Source organism: Suillus paluster, assembly GCF_016628075.1.
Source record: "Suillus paluster strain FC165 chromosome Unknown EDB91scaffold_1, whole genome shotgun sequence".
Taxonomy (NCBI): Eukaryota; Fungi; Basidiomycota; class Agaricomycetes; order Boletales; family Suillaceae; genus Suillus; species Suillus paluster.
The window spans coordinates 1,947,368-1,965,128 of NW_024537561.1; the positions used below are offsets into that span (position 1 = coordinate 1,947,368).

The window sequence follows — 17,761 nt, forward strand, 5'->3', positions numbered from 1 at the left end:
CCTCCCGCGCGTAGGCTTGGAAGTTAAAATTTTCCATTGTTTTGGGTCATTTTATTTTTATCGCATCGCCTGCGTATGTTTCAACTCTCATGATTGTTGCACTCCCGTTGATCTGTGTTCCTTCAGCGAGACCTTGATTCTGGGTCAACGTCAACGTTGTCGAGAATCTGATGTTCTCATACTCTCTGATTGAGTGGGACGTATTCACGAAGCATACTAAGTTTATTCATTCTGAGGAAGAGCACGTTCGTCATCAATTTCGGTAAGCTCCGCTCGTACTACCCAGCATGCCAAGGACAAAATGATAGTGAGCAGTGGAGCTCGAGTGGAGTGGGCACATGGATGATGGCGTCGACGCAAATTGGATCCGCGGGATCAAACGTTCCGGCACTGCATACATATATCATTTAGATATGTGCCAGGATAATTCCGCACACCAGTCTAACATTTAGCCCATCGACGCAGTCTAGACCCGAACAATTAGTATTTGCACATCTTACCGTAGCTTGTGTCTCAGCGAGTGCATTGAGTACGATCGAATTGGTCAGCATCATTTAGACGCTTCGACCTGCCCAGCTCGAATAATTCACTTTTTCGCCCTATAAAAACCAACTGCATTAACTTTCAAGAACGGTGCTCTCAATCGCGCACTGGGGTTTTCCCTCGCAAATTCCCGCACCGAGCCAAGCCGATCGTCAACGCGTCATCCATTAGCCCTATAAATGGTGAGCTTAGCCTAGTTCCGAGCTTCTAATGCGTCATCCATTACCCCTATAAATGATGAATTTGGCCACCTTCCGGAGCTTCTAATATTAAACGATGAGTTTAGCTACCTGGTCTAGAAAGCCAGACCACCGTGCTCAATGTCGTGTAAAAAATTGACGGTCGTTGGGGTGAGGTTTGCAGTCCTAGAGGTACAGTCCTAATGAGGGTGAAAATATGTATGGACAATTTGAAATGCCATCTTCACTCAATAGTATCTGGGATGGTCAGAATGAGAATGAGAATTTGCCAGATGAGGCGGTCCGTCGGTAAGTAGCAGCGAGGTGAACATATTGCCAGGGCCTAGAAAAGTTGCCGTGAAATTGTGTGCTGAGTTGGGAGCGTCAGTTTCTCGACCCGAAGCTGGATCCGAGCCGTCAGAATTTCGCAGAGAAGTACCCGCAGGTTCGGACTGGAAAATCATTGTTTGAAAAGACATATCGACGTGACGCGTCATAAGGTGCGGACGAACTCATTAGGCCTTTGGCTTCAGGGACCGGGTACAGTTGAAAACTTGTCATTGTTGAAAACATTGCATTCAAGTCGTCTTGACTGCCTTGCTAGTTGCCACCGCCAAGCTTATCTTCGGCGTTGCGTGTCTCCCTGCATTGTGGTTCACCAAGGCCAGATCCGAGGAGTAAAAGAATCATGTGATTCAATATCTTCAAACATGTTACTGCCGGATCACTCTCATATATTATGAATAACCACTGGCTTGACCACTACTAGGATATAGCGAGATCGAAGGGTGTTGCGGGTACTACGGTAATATCAGATCTCGTCACAAGCTGCTCCAGCGTAGGGGGATCAGTAATACCAGTTACGCAGGCAAAGTTCCAGACTACCTTTTACCCGAAGATTATGCCAGTGAGAAGGTTTAGTTTTGTGCCAATGACAATGAATCGAGCACCCCATACGTACACTAGGCCATATCCTCCGGCGAGGCTCGAAAGTCCTATGGTTCTGCCGCCGCCCCTGCACTTCCAATTGCTGAACTTGCTCACTGTAAGGATTAGGTGTGCAAACAGGATTGGGGGGGCTGTATGATTAGGACCGTGTGAGGGACGAGGAAGGCTATGACAATGCGCTAATGACAATGAATTGTGCATCCCATACGTACATGCAGTTATACAAGCACATGTAGATTTTTTCGCCGCCCCTATACCAATTGTGTATAAAAGCCAATGCACTAGTTCGAAGTTCAACACCAACAAGTTTTAGCCATGAAATTCGCATCGCTCACCACTCTGATCGTGTCTGTCGCATTGATGGCCGGCGTAACTACCGCATCTGAGGACCTTTTAGTAACCCCCAAGGGCCTAGCCTGCAACAACCCTGGTGAGTAATCTTGCAGCCTACGTGCAGACCTCAGACCGCGTACTTACCGCTATTTGTAGATCGAGCGGGGTGCTCAACAGGCATCAAAGGATATAACAACCAAAACGATTTCGGGTATTTCTGTGGAGCTACGGGCAAAATTATAGGCTTTGCGCCCTGTAATTGTAAAAATTGCTGTAAGGTGACTGGCGGTGGGGATGACTTCACCTGTAAACGAGCGTCGCTCAACTCCAACGTGCCTGAGTGAGCCTATCCTCGTTGCCTTCTTAGTCCGAGTGATGATGTGCTTGCTTTCGCTAGTGCATGGAACAACTAGCATGATGCATGCATGAAGGAGTGTTGTAGCGTAGCCAAGAATATGTCAATCAAGTCAGGCTGTCTCTTTGTTCAAAGATGCTTTGTAATGTCGCAATGTCTAAGAGTGTTAAAGGGGGTGCCACTAGTCTTTCATCAATAAACCGGTGAGCCACCGATATTCCCATACAGTAGACTTTCTCATAATGCATAGCGTCGGGACCACAAAATCTTTATGCATTATGACATGTATGCATTAGAACATATGTCACACGTTGTGACATTTTGTGACTTCGCGTGACTCCGCACAAAGGTGTAACACATCTACAGTATCTGCTTAACGAAAATAAGAGTCAATTGTAGTCTGCGTTCCGTGAAGGAGCTCCTCGCGTCGTAAGTGAGCCTGAAAAAGACTTGCTTCATGAAGTCCAGTGGAACTGTGGAGTCAGCATTTCTGAACTGGAGGCAGCCTCCTTCGAGCCACTGACACAGTGCAAGCATTTCTGCACGAGCTGTCTTTGATATGGTGGAGGCTTGTCTCGTGGTTTTCATTTCAGGCTATAGAGACTGAAGCATAAAAATGTGTGATTAGACACAGACCGTGATGCAAAATGTGTCTAGTTCTCTGACATGTGTAGGTTGATGCTTCAAGGTTTCTCACGATGTATGAGATGTTTGAGTTGGGATGCACTAAGGATGCACTGGCTATTCCCATTTCTAGTACATGCTTCTATACTTCTCCTACAGCTTCTCTTCAAATTCCTGGCTTCTCCAGGACCTCTTGGGGCTCTGTGGGAATTACACCTAAGTGACACCATCAAACATTATTGTTAGTAATTATGTCAGGTACCTGTCCTCATTACTAAATAGTAAGCCCTAGTAATATCCCACTACACCAGTGAATAAACCAGCACTCCAGCTGTCCCTTGGGCATCCTCATTGTCCTCAACAGCACTACCAAATACAGTTGCGGTGGGAAAGGCACGTGCTTCCCACCTTCCCAGGATAAACTTAGATCTCGGAGGCAATCCTCTGCCACATAATGCTGAACACTGACTCAACGCCTTTGGCATTTGTCACCATCGGCAAACTTAGCGCGCTCATCATTGTCCATGGTGAGCTTGTTATTCCCCTCATTCTTGCCCCTCATTCTTGTGTTTTTTTCGCTGTTTTTACATCCCTATGGCACATTTGTTGAACTTTGGTAGTATGTCAGTGAATTGCCTTTATTTCAGATACAATATGAACACTTTATATTAGTAGATAGATATAGGGAGTGTAACAGCATTATGAAGGAAGTTACTCTGCTGCCGCCTCCATTTGTGAGTTGGCATCCTCTTCACTCTCAGTGTCAGTATCACTGACAAGCTCCTTGCTCTTGGGCCCATTGGCAGCCTTCTTCGTGACCTTGCAGCGCTTGTATACTGTCTTGCCCTGTTCCTCGCGCTGATGGTTGCTCTCTTTACGTGCGGCTAGTTCCTCCTCACCGAGTAGAACCCACTGACATTGTCCATTCACCAGCGCATTGAGTAACATTACGAGATCTTCTTGTCAACCGATCTTTCCTGGGTTTTGCAACATTTTGTATGTCCAGCCGTCCAGCTCTATCCTGTAAGTCTCCACAATCTTCTGTTCGTAGTTGTCATAATTCATTTTGATCTTCTTCCACGACAGCTTGTGCTTCTGCACAATTTCATCTTCTCTTGCCTGTGGTGATTCTACTCACTAAGTCCCTTCTGGATGCTCCTGTGACACATGCTAATGAGTTTCATAGGTGAAAGGTGCTGTGTTGTATCAGCGCGATTGTCTATTTGACGTCAAATGAGTACCATGTAGCGTCACATTGTATGACCACACACCAAAGTCTCTGATAGCCCAAGACTCAAATTTCAATGTGAAACATTTTGGATCTAAGTTCAGGACCTCTTTAACAAATGATTGCGCTTTAGGTGTGCAAAATATTTTTGCTTCATGGAAATGCTCAATGTGACCACAAACAGCTACATAGAAGCCCTCCACTCCAGTGCAAGAAGTGATGTTTGTCCACTGATGCCAGAGAATATATCATAGTCTATAAAATGGTAACACCTGTGCTTACTTCTTTTTCCATAGAATGGAATATTGCGTTGACTTGCTTTTGCAGTGCCTTAGGATTCAAATGCACAATCTTGACACGTGACTCGTGAAAGACATTGATGTCACGTCGAAGGTCATTTTTGGCAGCTTCTGAAAGCTGACAATATCCCCCCATAAGCTCTGCTTGATGGGCTGCTATAAATGTAGGGAGTTTCCACCGCTCTCCTGTTGTGAGTTCTGCATGATGTGTTGTCATTACAGCACCATATATATGAATGCTTATACCTTCATTTGCTTCATTTAGCTTTTGCCTCACGAACACATTCCACGCGTTCAGTTTCCTGCACTTGTATAGTCTGCCCCCAGTGCTCAACTGGAGTCATGTCCATTTAAGACTCCTGTACCATGACAACGAGGTGAGTGATTAGAGCATCAGCTAGAATATATGTTCACCGTTTATATTTTTCGGCAATGACAGCAGCCTTGTCTTGGTAGGCTTCACGTGCATCATTGATTGCATTTGATAGGTTGACAGCCTTGTCGTGGCGGGATGCTTTTTGCAGGGCAGTCAGTTTAGGCCAACTGCACTTGATTTTTTGTGTGACATGGATGACCATGATGGAGGGTAGTATGGTAGAAACCTTTCAATGTACTTTTTTTTTCATCATTTCAATGCAGTGTGACTTTCAATGCAAGTTTGGTTACTATATGACAGTGTAAATATACAACCATATATGACTAGTATGTACGAGAATGACCGGGCAAGAGTCTGGGTACCTCCCACCATGTGCAACCTTGGTTACTATATGACAGTGTAAACATACAACTATATATGACTAATATGTATGAGAATGACTGGGCAAGAGTCTGGGTTTTAACTTAGAATATCAAGAGGATGAACAATACTCATGTTGGGAATCAATTACCTCCTGCTGTGTCATGACATGAACAGTCGATTCTGATTGACCAGTTGCAACATCATAAGACAGTGGCCCATCAATGTCATAGCCCAGGCTCACAAGTCTTGCAGCAAAGAGATCAGCAGCAGGTGGCATAGATGTTGCTGCAAGAGGGATGATGTGAACAATGCTTGTGGTGACACATTCAGTATGAGTCATGCTGCTCGGTTTGGAGGCTGGAGTGGCATCAGTGCCGGGAGCCTATCAAAAATTTATTGTCAGCCATAAGGGAGCAAACCAACGGGACAAACAAATACCATGATATTCCTTGGCCCCGCTGAGGGCAGTTGTTGACTCCTAATGTTACTTGTTGCCACTAAGCAAGAATGGCTAGCTGGAGTAGCTATATCTTAAATACCAATAAGTCAACCTGAATAGCTGAGAAACAATGTCTCACCCAAAGAGCGACTAGTGCTAGAAAGATCAGAGATAGTCGAGATTGAATCTTATAAAAAGACATTCAACATTGTCAGTGAACTTATGACTCAATTTACTCACCTGAGCTTGTCTCATCTGTAGCTGGTGGAGGTTGTGACTGAGACAATAGGTGTTCACTTGGCACTGACTGACTAGGTGACTGACAACAACAACAAAGCTGTGCTTGTGGCACAGCATTCTGAGTTGTGTGAGGTTGTGCATGTAATAGAGGCTTGCAAGTTAGAGGAGGGCGTGCATGCAGTGCCAAAATAAACTCTCAAGCTGGTGGAGGGCGTGTGAGCAGTAGAACAAAATTTCGGGCTAGTGGAGGGCATGTGTATGGTGCTTGAACAAATCTCAGGCTGGTGGAGCCGCAGTGTTTGGTGGCGGAAATTCAAGTGATGCACGACTACCATGCTGAAATATATTTTTTCCTGGATAAATACATGAGTAATAGCACACCGTGTAGATAGCTGGTCAAAGACTCACTTTTTTTCCTCCATTTTTGAATCGAACAATGCAGAACAACCTTGTTCCACTTTGTATCCATGAAAGCTTTTTGCAATACTTTAGCTGCTACTTCACCAGTGAAAATGTCGGACATGAGTTGTATTGCTTGAGAAATGTTGGGATCGAGAAAACTGTGCTTGCTGTCCTCTCACAGGCATGGGGATTGGAAAATGTCAACAAGTTGAGTGGGCTTATTTTCATGAACAGCATCCCAGGAAGTGAACAGGTAGTGTGCTCTGAATGCAACATAAATTGAACTCTGAAGTCAAACCATGAGCATAGGCAGCAAATTCAAGTATACAGTCTAACTTACTGCTATTGTACTGCCTGTCTCCACGAGATCGAGCCAGGACAGTTGTGTGAAAGGATTACTGGTCCCCAATGATGAGTTGAGTTGAGAGCAGATATCGAGTGAGGGAGCCATGAGAGTCTTTGAAGAGAAATGTTGGGTGATTGAGTTGGTTTACATTTATAGTAAAGGGTACCAGGTACCATAGTCAGGAGCTTAATATACAAGAGGTTATCTGCAAGATCTTAAGCATACCACTCCTTTGAGATGCTTCACCGGTACTCCTTATCTGGCTCAACATCCATCATTTGTGTGGCAACAACACCAATGCTCAGGCCCGGTTGTCATGAATTCCAAACACGAATCATTTTTCATTCCTCGGTTTTCCTCTGGCTACGTCTAGTTACTGAACCAATCACGTGACTTCACTTCCTGTCACATCTTCACCTCTTCACATATCACCTGTTGTTTCTCTGATTGATTCCCCAACTCCACAGGCTAGAACAATCTCACTTCCAAAAGAAGTACCGGTTGGATCTTGGGCTTCTATTTAGTCACCGTCTGACTCATTGCTTATATATCATGATGTCATGCTCAGTCATCTGCAGTATCGTATGACTCTTTTATGATTGGCTGATTTCTTTCATACTCAGATATCTCCTCTTCAATGTTATGTATATAAGTAGGTTAGTTAGTGTAAGTACTCCTTAGACTTAACCTCTTCGTTTCCACACTGGTGGTAGACCTAGATGTTCACACTCAATCTATCTTGTTCATTATCATCCCTCTTGACCGAGTCCTAGTGGTTGTGTGTTAGTCTTTGCCATTCGGTGAATGCTAGTCATAACATTGGTGGATTGTCTAACCATGCAGCAGGACAATCAGAAGATGATGTGGCACTCTTAGTTAGTAATATACCAGTGGTATCTGCAAGACCTTGAGTGTACTACTCCTTTGTGATGCTTTGTCAGTGCTCCTTGTCTGGCTTGACATCCATTCATGTGGTGACAATGCCAATGCTTGGGCTCGGTGAATTGTCTAAGCGTGCAGCAGGACAATCAGAAGATGATTTGGCGCTCTTAGTAATATACCGGTCACGGTGGTATCTGCAAGGCCTTGAGTGTACCACTACTTTGTGATGCTTCACCAGTGCTCCTTGTCTGGCTTGACATCCATCATTTGCATGGCAACAATGCCAATGCTCAGGCTCGGTGAATAATACACGCAGATACATACTAGATATCTAGAGTATAAGTAGCACTTTGATGAATAGCACTGTGTAATAGTATCTTGACCTGCAATATCACATAGAATGCAGGATTGACTGTGTGACATCATATCAACTTGAAAGCAGCAGTATCACATACTTAAGATTGTTGCACACAGCATTGACAACTACTACATACCCACATTGCATTGCAACTATCTCTACTCAGCCATACATGTCTCTAGGCAGTTAGCTTCGTCACATAATGTATCATCCTCATCAACAAGAATAATCAAACTGCTGTCAAGATCCCCAAGCCCAACAACAATGCCACTTTCATCAACTGTCCAAATTGACCCACTGTAACCTGGTAAGCCATAAATGGCTTGTAGTCTTACACAGTGAACATTATTCACCCAATGGTGTTCTTCATATTGATGCTGAACTTCTCAACTGAGTACTGGATTAGATGCAAGAAGCGAGGTGACAACTGATGAAAGATGAGCATCTTCTTCATTGATCCATGCATGAAGACACGCAATCTCAACATTGAGATGTGTTATCTCCTCGTGAGCCCTCACAACTTTGAAGTGCTTGCTAGCAACTTCACAGTTTGCCTTTGAAGACCATGATTTTGAAAGCAAGTCATGGCGAGAGTGTTTGAGAAGCTCAAACTCTCCCAACCAACCATAGGATGCAACTTCACTGTACTTGAGGGTGGGATGTGGTGGATGCTGAAGCAGAGCAAGCTGATTATATTTTTCCAGCACAGTATGAATCAGAGATGAATACCTTGTAATTGCATTTGAGATGTGCTAGTGCAGTTTGTAACCTGGCATGAATAATCAGAATAGCATGGCAAGTCAAGGGAGTCATTTACCTGTGCCAGCAAGATTTGACTTTGCCAACTCAAACAACCGCTGTACAACTAACCCTTCAAGCTGTTCAACAATGAAGCACCAGTTGTTCAGATATTCTAATGCTCATTTATACTCATCATGTTCTGGCATCTAGCGCTCTGTGATGCCTATTCGCTGTTCTAGGTCATCTACCATATTCATTTCCAAGACTAATCTTCAGTATGCTGCATTTCACTCAGCTTCCACAGCTCTTGCAGTGCCTTGCGGCCCTTTGTGAAGGCCTTCATACTGCATGAAATTGGCTGGCATGAATGTGAGAATTTGAACTGATGTTATGTGGCCATACATGGCCCTAAGACATTTTGAGTTATGAAATAATGCAAAGAGTATAACTTACTTGGCAGCCAACAACGACTGCAGTGCCTCAACATATGCAGTACTTTGAATGTCAAAGTCTGGTTCTCTCTTCAAGTTCTCGAGGTACTCAGCCTCCTCCGCATTCCAGCACTTGAAGTCAGCGTCTGAAATCCCAAGCTGAGTCTTGAGCTCTTTGGCAGTCAGTGTGAACTTGTTAATGATATGAAGCACTTGCTTATAATTGTTGCATAAAAATTTACCTAAGAGTGAATCAGAATCTTTGGCAGTCTACAGAAATTGCAAAAAAGAACTGACTCAGCTCTAGGTATTTGTCTCAGTCCCACTGATCAAAGTGGAGATCTATGAATTGAAGCCAATGGAAATATGACGCATGACGAATAACAGGAGAAATGGCATTCAAAGCAGAGAAGATGTGCTCACAGGTTTCAAGATCCTCAAGGCCAAGTCCTTTCTGGTACAAAGGATGAAACTGTAATTGACAGCAGCAATTATGTGCATGACCATGGAATGAGTTTACCACAAAATGGTGCTGAAAAGATACTGCCTTGGCAGATATTGAGCTCCTCACTACTGTCTTGCTGTACAAGCACCTGATGTCATAGCCTGTTGCACCATTGGCTCCATAGACATCCAGAATCTTGTTGGTCATTGCAAGAGCATATTTGGCACTGAGAAGAATATAATTAGCTCTGAATTATATTAAGAGGATGACATAAAGAACTTACAGTTCTCCACTTTTTTGCATTTCAACTAAGGTCTGCAGTATGCCATGACAGCAAGTGCTGATGAATATGCCAGTCTGGTCAAAGACTTTTACTGTGTTCTTGGAGACTGTGTTGGCTGTCTTCCAGTTTTCTGTGCACTTGGACTCGTCAGAGACAGCAGTTGGGGTAGGATCAGGGCCTATGCATGTACCTGGCTGCAACCAAACATCATTCTTGAATTTGTCAACTTCCTCTGGCGGTATGAGATACAAAGATTTGAATATACGTTCATCAGCATGTCCTGAACCATCAACATGTTTTAATGAATTGTTGCTGTCAATACTCCCCAGATGTGCAGGGTCTAGTGCAGGTTCATTCAGTTACTATCACAAACAATTATTCAGTACTTGAAGTATGCTAACAAACGAATGGACATACCTTGAAATGACATGCCGGGCAAGAATTGAGCATACATCAGTTAACGGTATCATGGCTGAGAGCACGGTCAACACGACTCTGGACATGCAACAAGATCCTCAAATAGGTGTCAAACACCACAGCAAACTGATCACAAAATGTCTGAAAATAAGTGTACTAAGAATGTTCAGAAATGAACCACACATGGAAGAAGCTGATACACACATTATGAAGAGCGCAGATGACCTTAACCATCACCTGTACACTGAACAATGCCTTGTGATGTCATATTTGGTGGTAAACCTCCAAGCAATCAAGCGAGATGGTGATCATTGGCTGGAGAGGAGAACAGCCAAGAAATCCCTGCTTGATGAGAGAGGTATTGGCTCCCTTGTTTGTGTGCTGGTGGAATGAGCATGAAATACTGAGTTTTGTATCCAACCAGTGATTAGTGTGTATCATGATTTAAAAATGCATTTACTTGAGAGGGTAACAGTCATGACCTGGAAATATGAGCCGACATCTGCAGTGTTTGCTCCACTGCACGGTGTGCTCGAAGCTTCGTCTGGAGGTGTAGTGCTGTTCTTCCAAGTGAGATAGGCATCCACTAAGTCTGCGATTTGCTGGGACCATGCTCCATGCATCTGATGATTGTGAAGGAGACGTGACTGAGGAGCTCATGGCCGATAACAATGGCAACCTTGAATACTAGCAAAATTGTGAAACAAATGTGATGATGGGTTGAAGTACTTACCATTGGATGACTTGGATGGTGCTTGCTGCAGCTCCATTCTGCCCAATACGTCACTATCATCCATGTCAACATCTGATTCTTCAGGAGGATCACCAGCTTCATTCCCATCACCATTGTCACCAGCCCCGTCAGCTTCCATATCAGCCGAAAATCCAGGATCGTCCACCACCACTTTTCGGGCATTGATGGCAGCTTCAGAAATAAGTCAGTGTGTTTCTGCAGTCATATCTACATGTTTTAATAGTAAGTACCTAAAGCTAGGGTAGAGGGCATAAGGACTCACATTGTGCATTGGCTCACTGTTGTTCTTCAAAGGCCAAGTGGTTCTTTCATATCTAAGTGAGACTTGCTTTTGTGATGCATAGAGAGCCTGTAGAGAGGACATATGTTTCTTTGATGGACATTGTGGTAGAAAGGTGTTTGCGTTTGCATTGAGACATGGTGGTTCAATTTGCATTTAACAACAAGGCAGGAAGAAAGAACTAAGAGGCTTAAGTCAGTTAGAACAAGCTATATGTTCCTTGAGGCTTACATATGTGATAGAGAGCCGAAAGTCAGACAAAAAAAATGCAAGAATGAGGGGCAAGAATGAGGGGAATAATGAGCTCACCATGGACAATGATGAGCACACTAAGTTTGCCAATGGTGACAAATGCCAGAGGCATTGAGTCAGCATTCAGCATTACATGGCAGAGGATTGCCTCCAAGATCTAAGTTTATCCTGGGAAGGTGGGAAGCACATGCCTTTCCCACCGCAACTGTATTTGGTAGTGCTGTTGAGGACAATGAGGATGCCCAAGGGACAGCTGGAGTGCTGGTTTATTCACTAGTGTAGTGGGATATTACTAAGGCTTACTATTTAGTAATGAGAACAGGTACCTGACATAATTACTAACAATAATGTTTGATGGTGTCACTTAGGTGTCTTGGAGATAGGTTATCGCATACCAAGAAACCCATCTGAAAGATCATGGGAAGCTCTAAAAAGTGCTGTAAATATTATCTTTTCATGGCAGTTTCAGCTTCCCTTGTGCGGTCGAAGTAAAAACAAGCTTGCATCCCCCCATGCTGATGAACCTAGTTGGCAATTGTATGCGCAATGGCTGATTTGCCTTTCCCTGCAGTACCAGACAACCACAAGATGTGTGGCATGTCCTCCCCAGTGCTGCAGATCCAGCACTTGATCTCAGACAGAATATCTTCCCAAGTGCCTGAGAGACAATTTTTGGAGGAATTCCATCCCGCACCAACCACATACTCCATGCTGCTAATGTCCAGGTCCTCAGCTGGATCAATGGCAATCAAATTTCAGAGAAGAGATGAGAGACTTAAAGCCAACACTTACTGAGACAGTCAAGAGTTGCAGCATTGTGAAGAGCCACATCAGTAAAATGACCAGTTGCTTTTCTCACTTAATTTGTCACTTAATTACGTGAAAAGGAGCATTAAGTCATTTGAGTGAAAAAGTGCGAGTCACTTTATTAAGCCCACTCAATCTCTGAATTTTCGCTTTTTGCACACTTAATTCACTTAAAAAAACCAGAAAAAGCGGAAAAAAGCATGTCATGAAAAGGGGTAGTATTACACACGAAAAGCTAATTAAGGAGACTCCCAAAAAGGGGACTTGTAGGGATAAAAGAGCGATAGTGACTTGGATATTCATGTAGATACAATGAAAACAAATCCTGTAGTAGTCATGGATGTCAGTACTAGTAGGATGAAACCTAAATAACAAAAACTTACAAAGCATAGCATGTTCATCATCCTCGGACTCCTCGTCATCAAGCAAGCTCACATTTGATAGCAGGAGTGTCATGGGTAGGTGGGACAGATAAATCAACCTTGAGCTTTTTTTGAGCATGCAGCTTGCTGTCAGCGACAGGAGTTGCCACAGATACTGATGTCTATACAAGTGTCAGAATGAGCATTATTAAAAGTTCAGTACTTACTATGGAAGATGTTGTGCAGAGAATCTTCTGCTTCACAACCACAGGTTTGGGCTGAGGTGCGTCAAGCACTATCTGACCAGGCCAAGCAATTGCAGTAGATGGATGGGTGATGGGGACTCACTGTGGTAGACATGGCTGAAGAGATGAGGTTATGAGTCACAAAGGATAATACTTTTGCTGGGGTGAGAAGGAATGGGTTTGAAAGTTGAAAAACTCGTAAGCCCCCAAAAAGTATCAACTTGCACACACTAATTGGACTTTCAAGTTGTTACATAGTACATCAAACTTATTCATTTTCAGCACCGCATCCTCCCCAACCACTGCATCTGCTGCCACTGGCACTTCTGGCTGATCCGCAACAATTGGCTGCCTTCACCCTCATCCCCGGTAGGTCTGTGGTGCCATTGTTGGCCAACGTGGTACATATCAGACTAATTGCTGTCAATCGCGTCAGCAATCAACAATCTACACAGCATGTAAGTTACTTACAGGATTTTGAGGGCCCATCTGCAAAGTTTTGATGGCATTAAGATGTATATGTGAGTCGATAGTGTTTTAGTTTCGAGTTCAAGATACTTACTCAATAATTTGTGTCTACTGGCAGTTTCTTTTTTTGGACAATATAGGCGACTCTTACTAGTATACAACAGTATATATGACTCTTAGTAGTACTACTTATTGTGCTGAATTCACTTTTTTTAATTATCCAACTTACGAGTTTGAGATGCACTGAATTTGCTTTTCAAAAGTGTACTAAGTTGAAAAAGCAATGTTTTAGCTACATTCACTAAAAATTAAGTAATGTAAGCGGGAAAAGCACCCCATCCTGTCATTCTGATGTATCAACCATGACAATTGACATGTAATGGTGATACATAAATGCTGTAGGCAGTCAGTCTCTGGAGTCTGTACTAGGAGTGATGTATAATGAGGGCTGGGATAGGTCCATATATGTTTTTAAACATATTATAAACACTCTAGAACAATCAAATACCAAATAGTTGAAATTGCGAAATTGTTTTTGATATGTTTTCTATTATGTCACACTTGCAGAGGCCCTGTAGCAGGCATTGGTACAAAAATAGACAGAAGAAGCGGTCTATTATGTTCTATTATATGTATATAACCTATAATACTACTTACCTACAAGCTGTATCTAATTGTGGTGTGATGATGAGCCAGGGATGGACTGGGGAGGGTGTGGGAAGGGTTCATATTGTGGAGATACCCAAAATGGGTTATGTTTTGGGTGTTGTGGAGAAGTTCCCACAGTAGATGACTAAAAATGCGAACATGTGACCCTGTAAATGGCTGATGTATCAGCCAGTGCTGGCACCTGCTGGGAGGATCTGTACTGATACATCACTCCTAGTACAGACTCCAGAGACTGACTGCCTACAGCATTTATGTATCACCATTACATGTCAATTGTCATATATTTAATGTATCATTATGACAGTATCGACTGGGAAAAGCAACCGGTTGTTTTACTGATGGACCTGATGATGACTCAGTACATTATGTAAAGAGATCAGAACTATCTTACCTTTGCAGTGCCTGAATTGGCAGACCGGTCAGGATCTGATTTGGGAGCAGGAATGGCGAGTGGTAAAGGATCCTACAGCAGTTAGATCATGCATAGAATATGCCAAGAGTTGCACATACTTGGCTTATCCGAACGGGCAGGAGATCCTGTGCGCTGGAACTTGCAGGGTTCGGAGAGTGTTGAGCACCTGGAACGGAAGGGTTGGTTGACTTGCCCCAGGACTTGGGATGAAGGAGCTTCGAGAGTCCTCTGTGAGATCTATCACCCAAAAGGGGGAGAGACACATCAGTAAATTACGAGTTCCCTTTTTACTCACTTATATCCAACTTTTTGCACGACATAGTAGGGAAGTAGTGTGAGGTCAAAAAAAGTAGAAGCTACTTTTTTCAGTAGATCCCCCTCCTCAAAACATACTTATTCTCAACTTTTTCTTGCTTATTTGTGCGAGAGCCACTTAAAAACGCATGATACTAGATATTAAAAGTTGCATTCACTAAAAAAAGTAGCCCAAAAGTACAAACAGTAAGGCAACAAGCAGTCCAAAAGTGTGAAAAGTAAGGTGGAAAGTAGTCTAAAAGTCAGAGACATGATGTGGCGGATCAGTGGGGGCAAAGTTAAAGTCCGGGTGCATTAATGTACCGATGGAACCAGGTAAGTGCAGAGAGAATGGACAATGATGCGGGAAGACGAAAATAGCAAATATTCTGTGGGGTGCGTCAGTAGAGCGCATGGGAAGTAAAAATAATAATACTCACAAAGCAGCACATGCCCCCCTTTGGATTTGACCTCAACGGGAGCACATTTGACCTTTTGAGCTGTGTCCTGCTGCTGGCGCACCAAGTCGATGATGTCCACTGTGTACTGTGTGCCATGTTTTGCAATGGATTCATAGTACTCTGCCATTGCGAGCCCGCAGTTTGTCTCCAAGAAGGCTGGCAATGGTGGTATCCCTGGGGGAGTTTTGTAGGCCTCGCTGCTGGTAGTACTGCCCTTTGCACTGCCTTGGTCATCCATGTGAACCCTGGGTGTTGCAGCATAGGAAAAAGCGTGTTCAAGCTGTGGAAATTGACAATTAATCAAAGTCTGAATCTGCAGATCCAGGACCTACTGTGATGGCACATGCGGCAATTACAGCCTGCATACCATTTAATTGCAGATCGCGTGTGTTGAGTGCAGGTACCTCAAGGAATCCAGTGGTCGCATTGACATGAGCCGTCTCAATCATTTCCAACATGAATGTCGACTGGTAGATCTCATCTGGGTTGCAAGTGTCTGGATTTTCATAGAGGAAGGCATATTGACTGAGAAGGGCTTCTGCCAGCCCTTGTTCAAACTCGGCGTTATCATCAGCTCTGCTCTCACTATCTCTGGAGGATACCATAAAATTAGTAACAAGTGCAATTGCGGTTGACCCGAAATTGCTGCGCCAGGAGCATAGCTGCTGATTTACCTTCAGTTGCAGTTAGAAACATGGTTCGAAGATAAAAACAAAAGCAAGACTCACCAAACCTACAATAGGCCCCTTTGGTTGAACATTGTGCATCATTCCTGGATATGCGACATCAAAAATCGCCTGTAGCGCAGGGAGTAAATGCTCAATCTCAATAGACCAGAAGCTCGGCTGGGCGCCCACCCAAAGAAAAACAGTGGGGATAAAATTCCTGCACCACATGCCACCCTGCAACATAACAGGTGGGAGGTCAGTGTTTCGCCATTGGCATCCGGGTTTAGGCTTTGTTGCTAGGTCAGCAGCCATCAAATCAGGCTTGGGCAATACCATCCTGAGAATCTTAGTGTCCTGGGGAACTGGTTCCAATTTGGCTTTCTTAGGTGCACTTGGGTTTCCAGAGGCTGTTACACTTGTCTAGGCGCTCCATGCTTCAGTGACATTATAAAGAGGATTTTTAAGGAGAAATTACCCTTGTAGTTGTGCGGGCTGGCTTGATGACCTCCTCGACCTGGGATGGGACAATCTGAACTTCCATATCACTGAGTTCCATAAGGTCAGCATCACTGTCCACACGGTCCTCTTCCATTGTGTCCTCTTCGGACAAGACAATGTATGTAGCATCACCAGCCATTTCAACATCTTCAATGGTCCTCTTGGCAGTACCAGTAGTGCGAGTTGCCTGCTCTAGAGCATATTGTATTATTTCAGCTTGTTGGCTGAATGGTAATAATTCGAACAGCGTGGACACAGGTCCTTTATCCACAGATTCTGCGATCTCTACAACACTCTAACACACATGACTACAGGTGAGCGTTGGATTTTATCAGGACTTAGTAGTGACTTACCTGCATCCCCACCTTCCCTTTCCCTCCAGCGGCAAGAGTAGACAAGTGCTCTTTGAAAACTTCATCGTCCTCTGATGTGGAATTTTCTGAAGGAGTGGTAGCTGCAGTCTGGCTTGTTTGCAATGTGGTTGCTGACTGAACACCAGTGTTGCCAGAGACAGATTGATTGTCAGAAACAAGGGAGGGCATCTGCATGCCAGGAACCAGGTGTGTACACCAGTTATTAATTTTCCCCGACAAGTTGAATTTTTTGTTTCTGAGTGCCCAAGTGAGAGTCATAAAGTGGAGTGTGGATTCTGTGAGCATCAACATGATGGTGAGAAGACAATATCACTAACACTATCAAATTTACTTTCTTGTTGTTATCAGGGGCCTTGGCATCAGTACAATCAGCAATCTGCCTCCTTGCAGCATTGATCGCTTCACAGGACATAAGGTTTTCAACCCTCTTCTTCTTCTTCTTCTTCTTCTTCTTCTTCTTCTTCTTCTTCTTCTTCTTCTTCTTCTTCTTCTTCTTCTTCTTCTTCTTCTTCTTCTTCTTCTTCTTTGGCTTCACACCCTCATTACTGATCACCTTGCCACAATTGATTCCTATATCTACGCTATCAGCATCCCCTAGACCCACAGTGTGATTATCTCCACCTTGAATGATAGACTTTGCCAGAGGTTCATGGGAACTCTCTGAGGTAAGATTACTGGCTGCACCCTTCGCACTTTGCTTTTTCTTGACTGGCTTAGGCTTCACCAGTTTCACCTTTGTCGCCTGAACCACCTGCTCCACCTCCATGGCAGCCTCAATGCTGGCAATGCGGCTAATTCCCTGTTGTACAACAGCATCCTAGACAGCCTGCTGTTCTCTGGCTCGCCTCCGATCCTCTTCAATCTGTACATTGGTACGTCATTTCCTTTGACCCTCGAGAAGAATTTGACCAGGGTGTTGGGTTGCGTTTTTGGTGTGTGTATGGCGAGGGGATATGGGAGTTGCCATAGTGGATATGAAAGACAG

At 43.9% G+C, this 17,761-nt stretch overlaps 5 protein-coding genes across 5 annotated transcripts; 1 reads left to right on the forward strand and 4 right to left on the reverse strand.

Moving 5' to 3' along the window:
• Nucleotides 1-1,985: 1,985 nt before the first annotated feature.
• On the forward strand, nt 1,986-2,416 carry EDB91DRAFT_1076816 (uncharacterized protein; the record flags this gene model as incomplete). The annotated part of the gene is made up of 3 exons (XM_041314887.1): nt 1,986-2,100; nt 2,160-2,343; nt 2,371-2,416. 3 exons carry the CDS (start codon nt 1,986-1,988, stop codon nt 2,414-2,416), a joined length of 345 nt encoding a protein of 114 aa, XP_041184741.1.
• A 1,529-nt stretch (nt 2,417-3,945) lies between these two features.
• Nucleotides 3,946-4,813, reverse strand: EDB91DRAFT_1041445 (uncharacterized protein; the record flags this gene model as incomplete). Its single annotated transcript, XM_041312924.1, has 5 exons — nt 3,946-4,091; nt 4,121-4,178; nt 4,237-4,440; nt 4,481-4,707; nt 4,756-4,813. Coding segments are annotated over 5 exons (693 nt in total), but the record flags the coding sequence as incomplete, so codon positions are not given.
• A 4,292-nt stretch (nt 4,814-9,105) lies between these two features.
• EDB91DRAFT_1233596 (uncharacterized protein) lies at nt 9,106-9,739 on the reverse strand (the record flags this gene model as incomplete). The annotated part of the gene is made up of 3 exons (XM_041321113.1): nt 9,106-9,329; nt 9,385-9,402; nt 9,466-9,739. 3 exons carry the CDS (start codon nt 9,737-9,739, stop codon nt 9,106-9,108), a joined length of 516 nt encoding a protein of 171 aa, XP_041184743.1.
• Nucleotides 9,740-12,042: 2,303 nt separating this feature from the next.
• Nucleotides 12,043-12,228, reverse strand: EDB91DRAFT_1040984 (uncharacterized protein; the record flags this gene model as incomplete). Its single annotated transcript, XM_041312898.1, has 1 exon — nt 12,043-12,228. One exon carries the CDS (start codon nt 12,226-12,228, stop codon nt 12,043-12,045), a length of 186 nt encoding a protein of 61 aa, XP_041184744.1.
• A 2,173-nt stretch (nt 12,229-14,401) lies between these two features.
• Nucleotides 14,402-17,542, reverse strand: EDB91DRAFT_1076821 (uncharacterized protein; the record flags this gene model as incomplete). Its single annotated transcript, XM_041314888.1, has 10 exons — nt 14,402-14,413; nt 14,461-14,532; nt 14,580-14,718; nt 14,875-14,930; nt 15,298-15,516; nt 15,569-15,910; nt 15,965-16,324; nt 16,380-16,697; nt 16,756-16,944; nt 17,108-17,542. The coding sequence occupies 10 exons, from the start codon at nt 17,540-17,542 to the stop codon at nt 14,402-14,404; spliced, it is 2,142 nt and encodes a 713-aa protein (XP_041184745.1).
• Nucleotides 17,543-17,761: the final 219 nt, after the last annotated feature.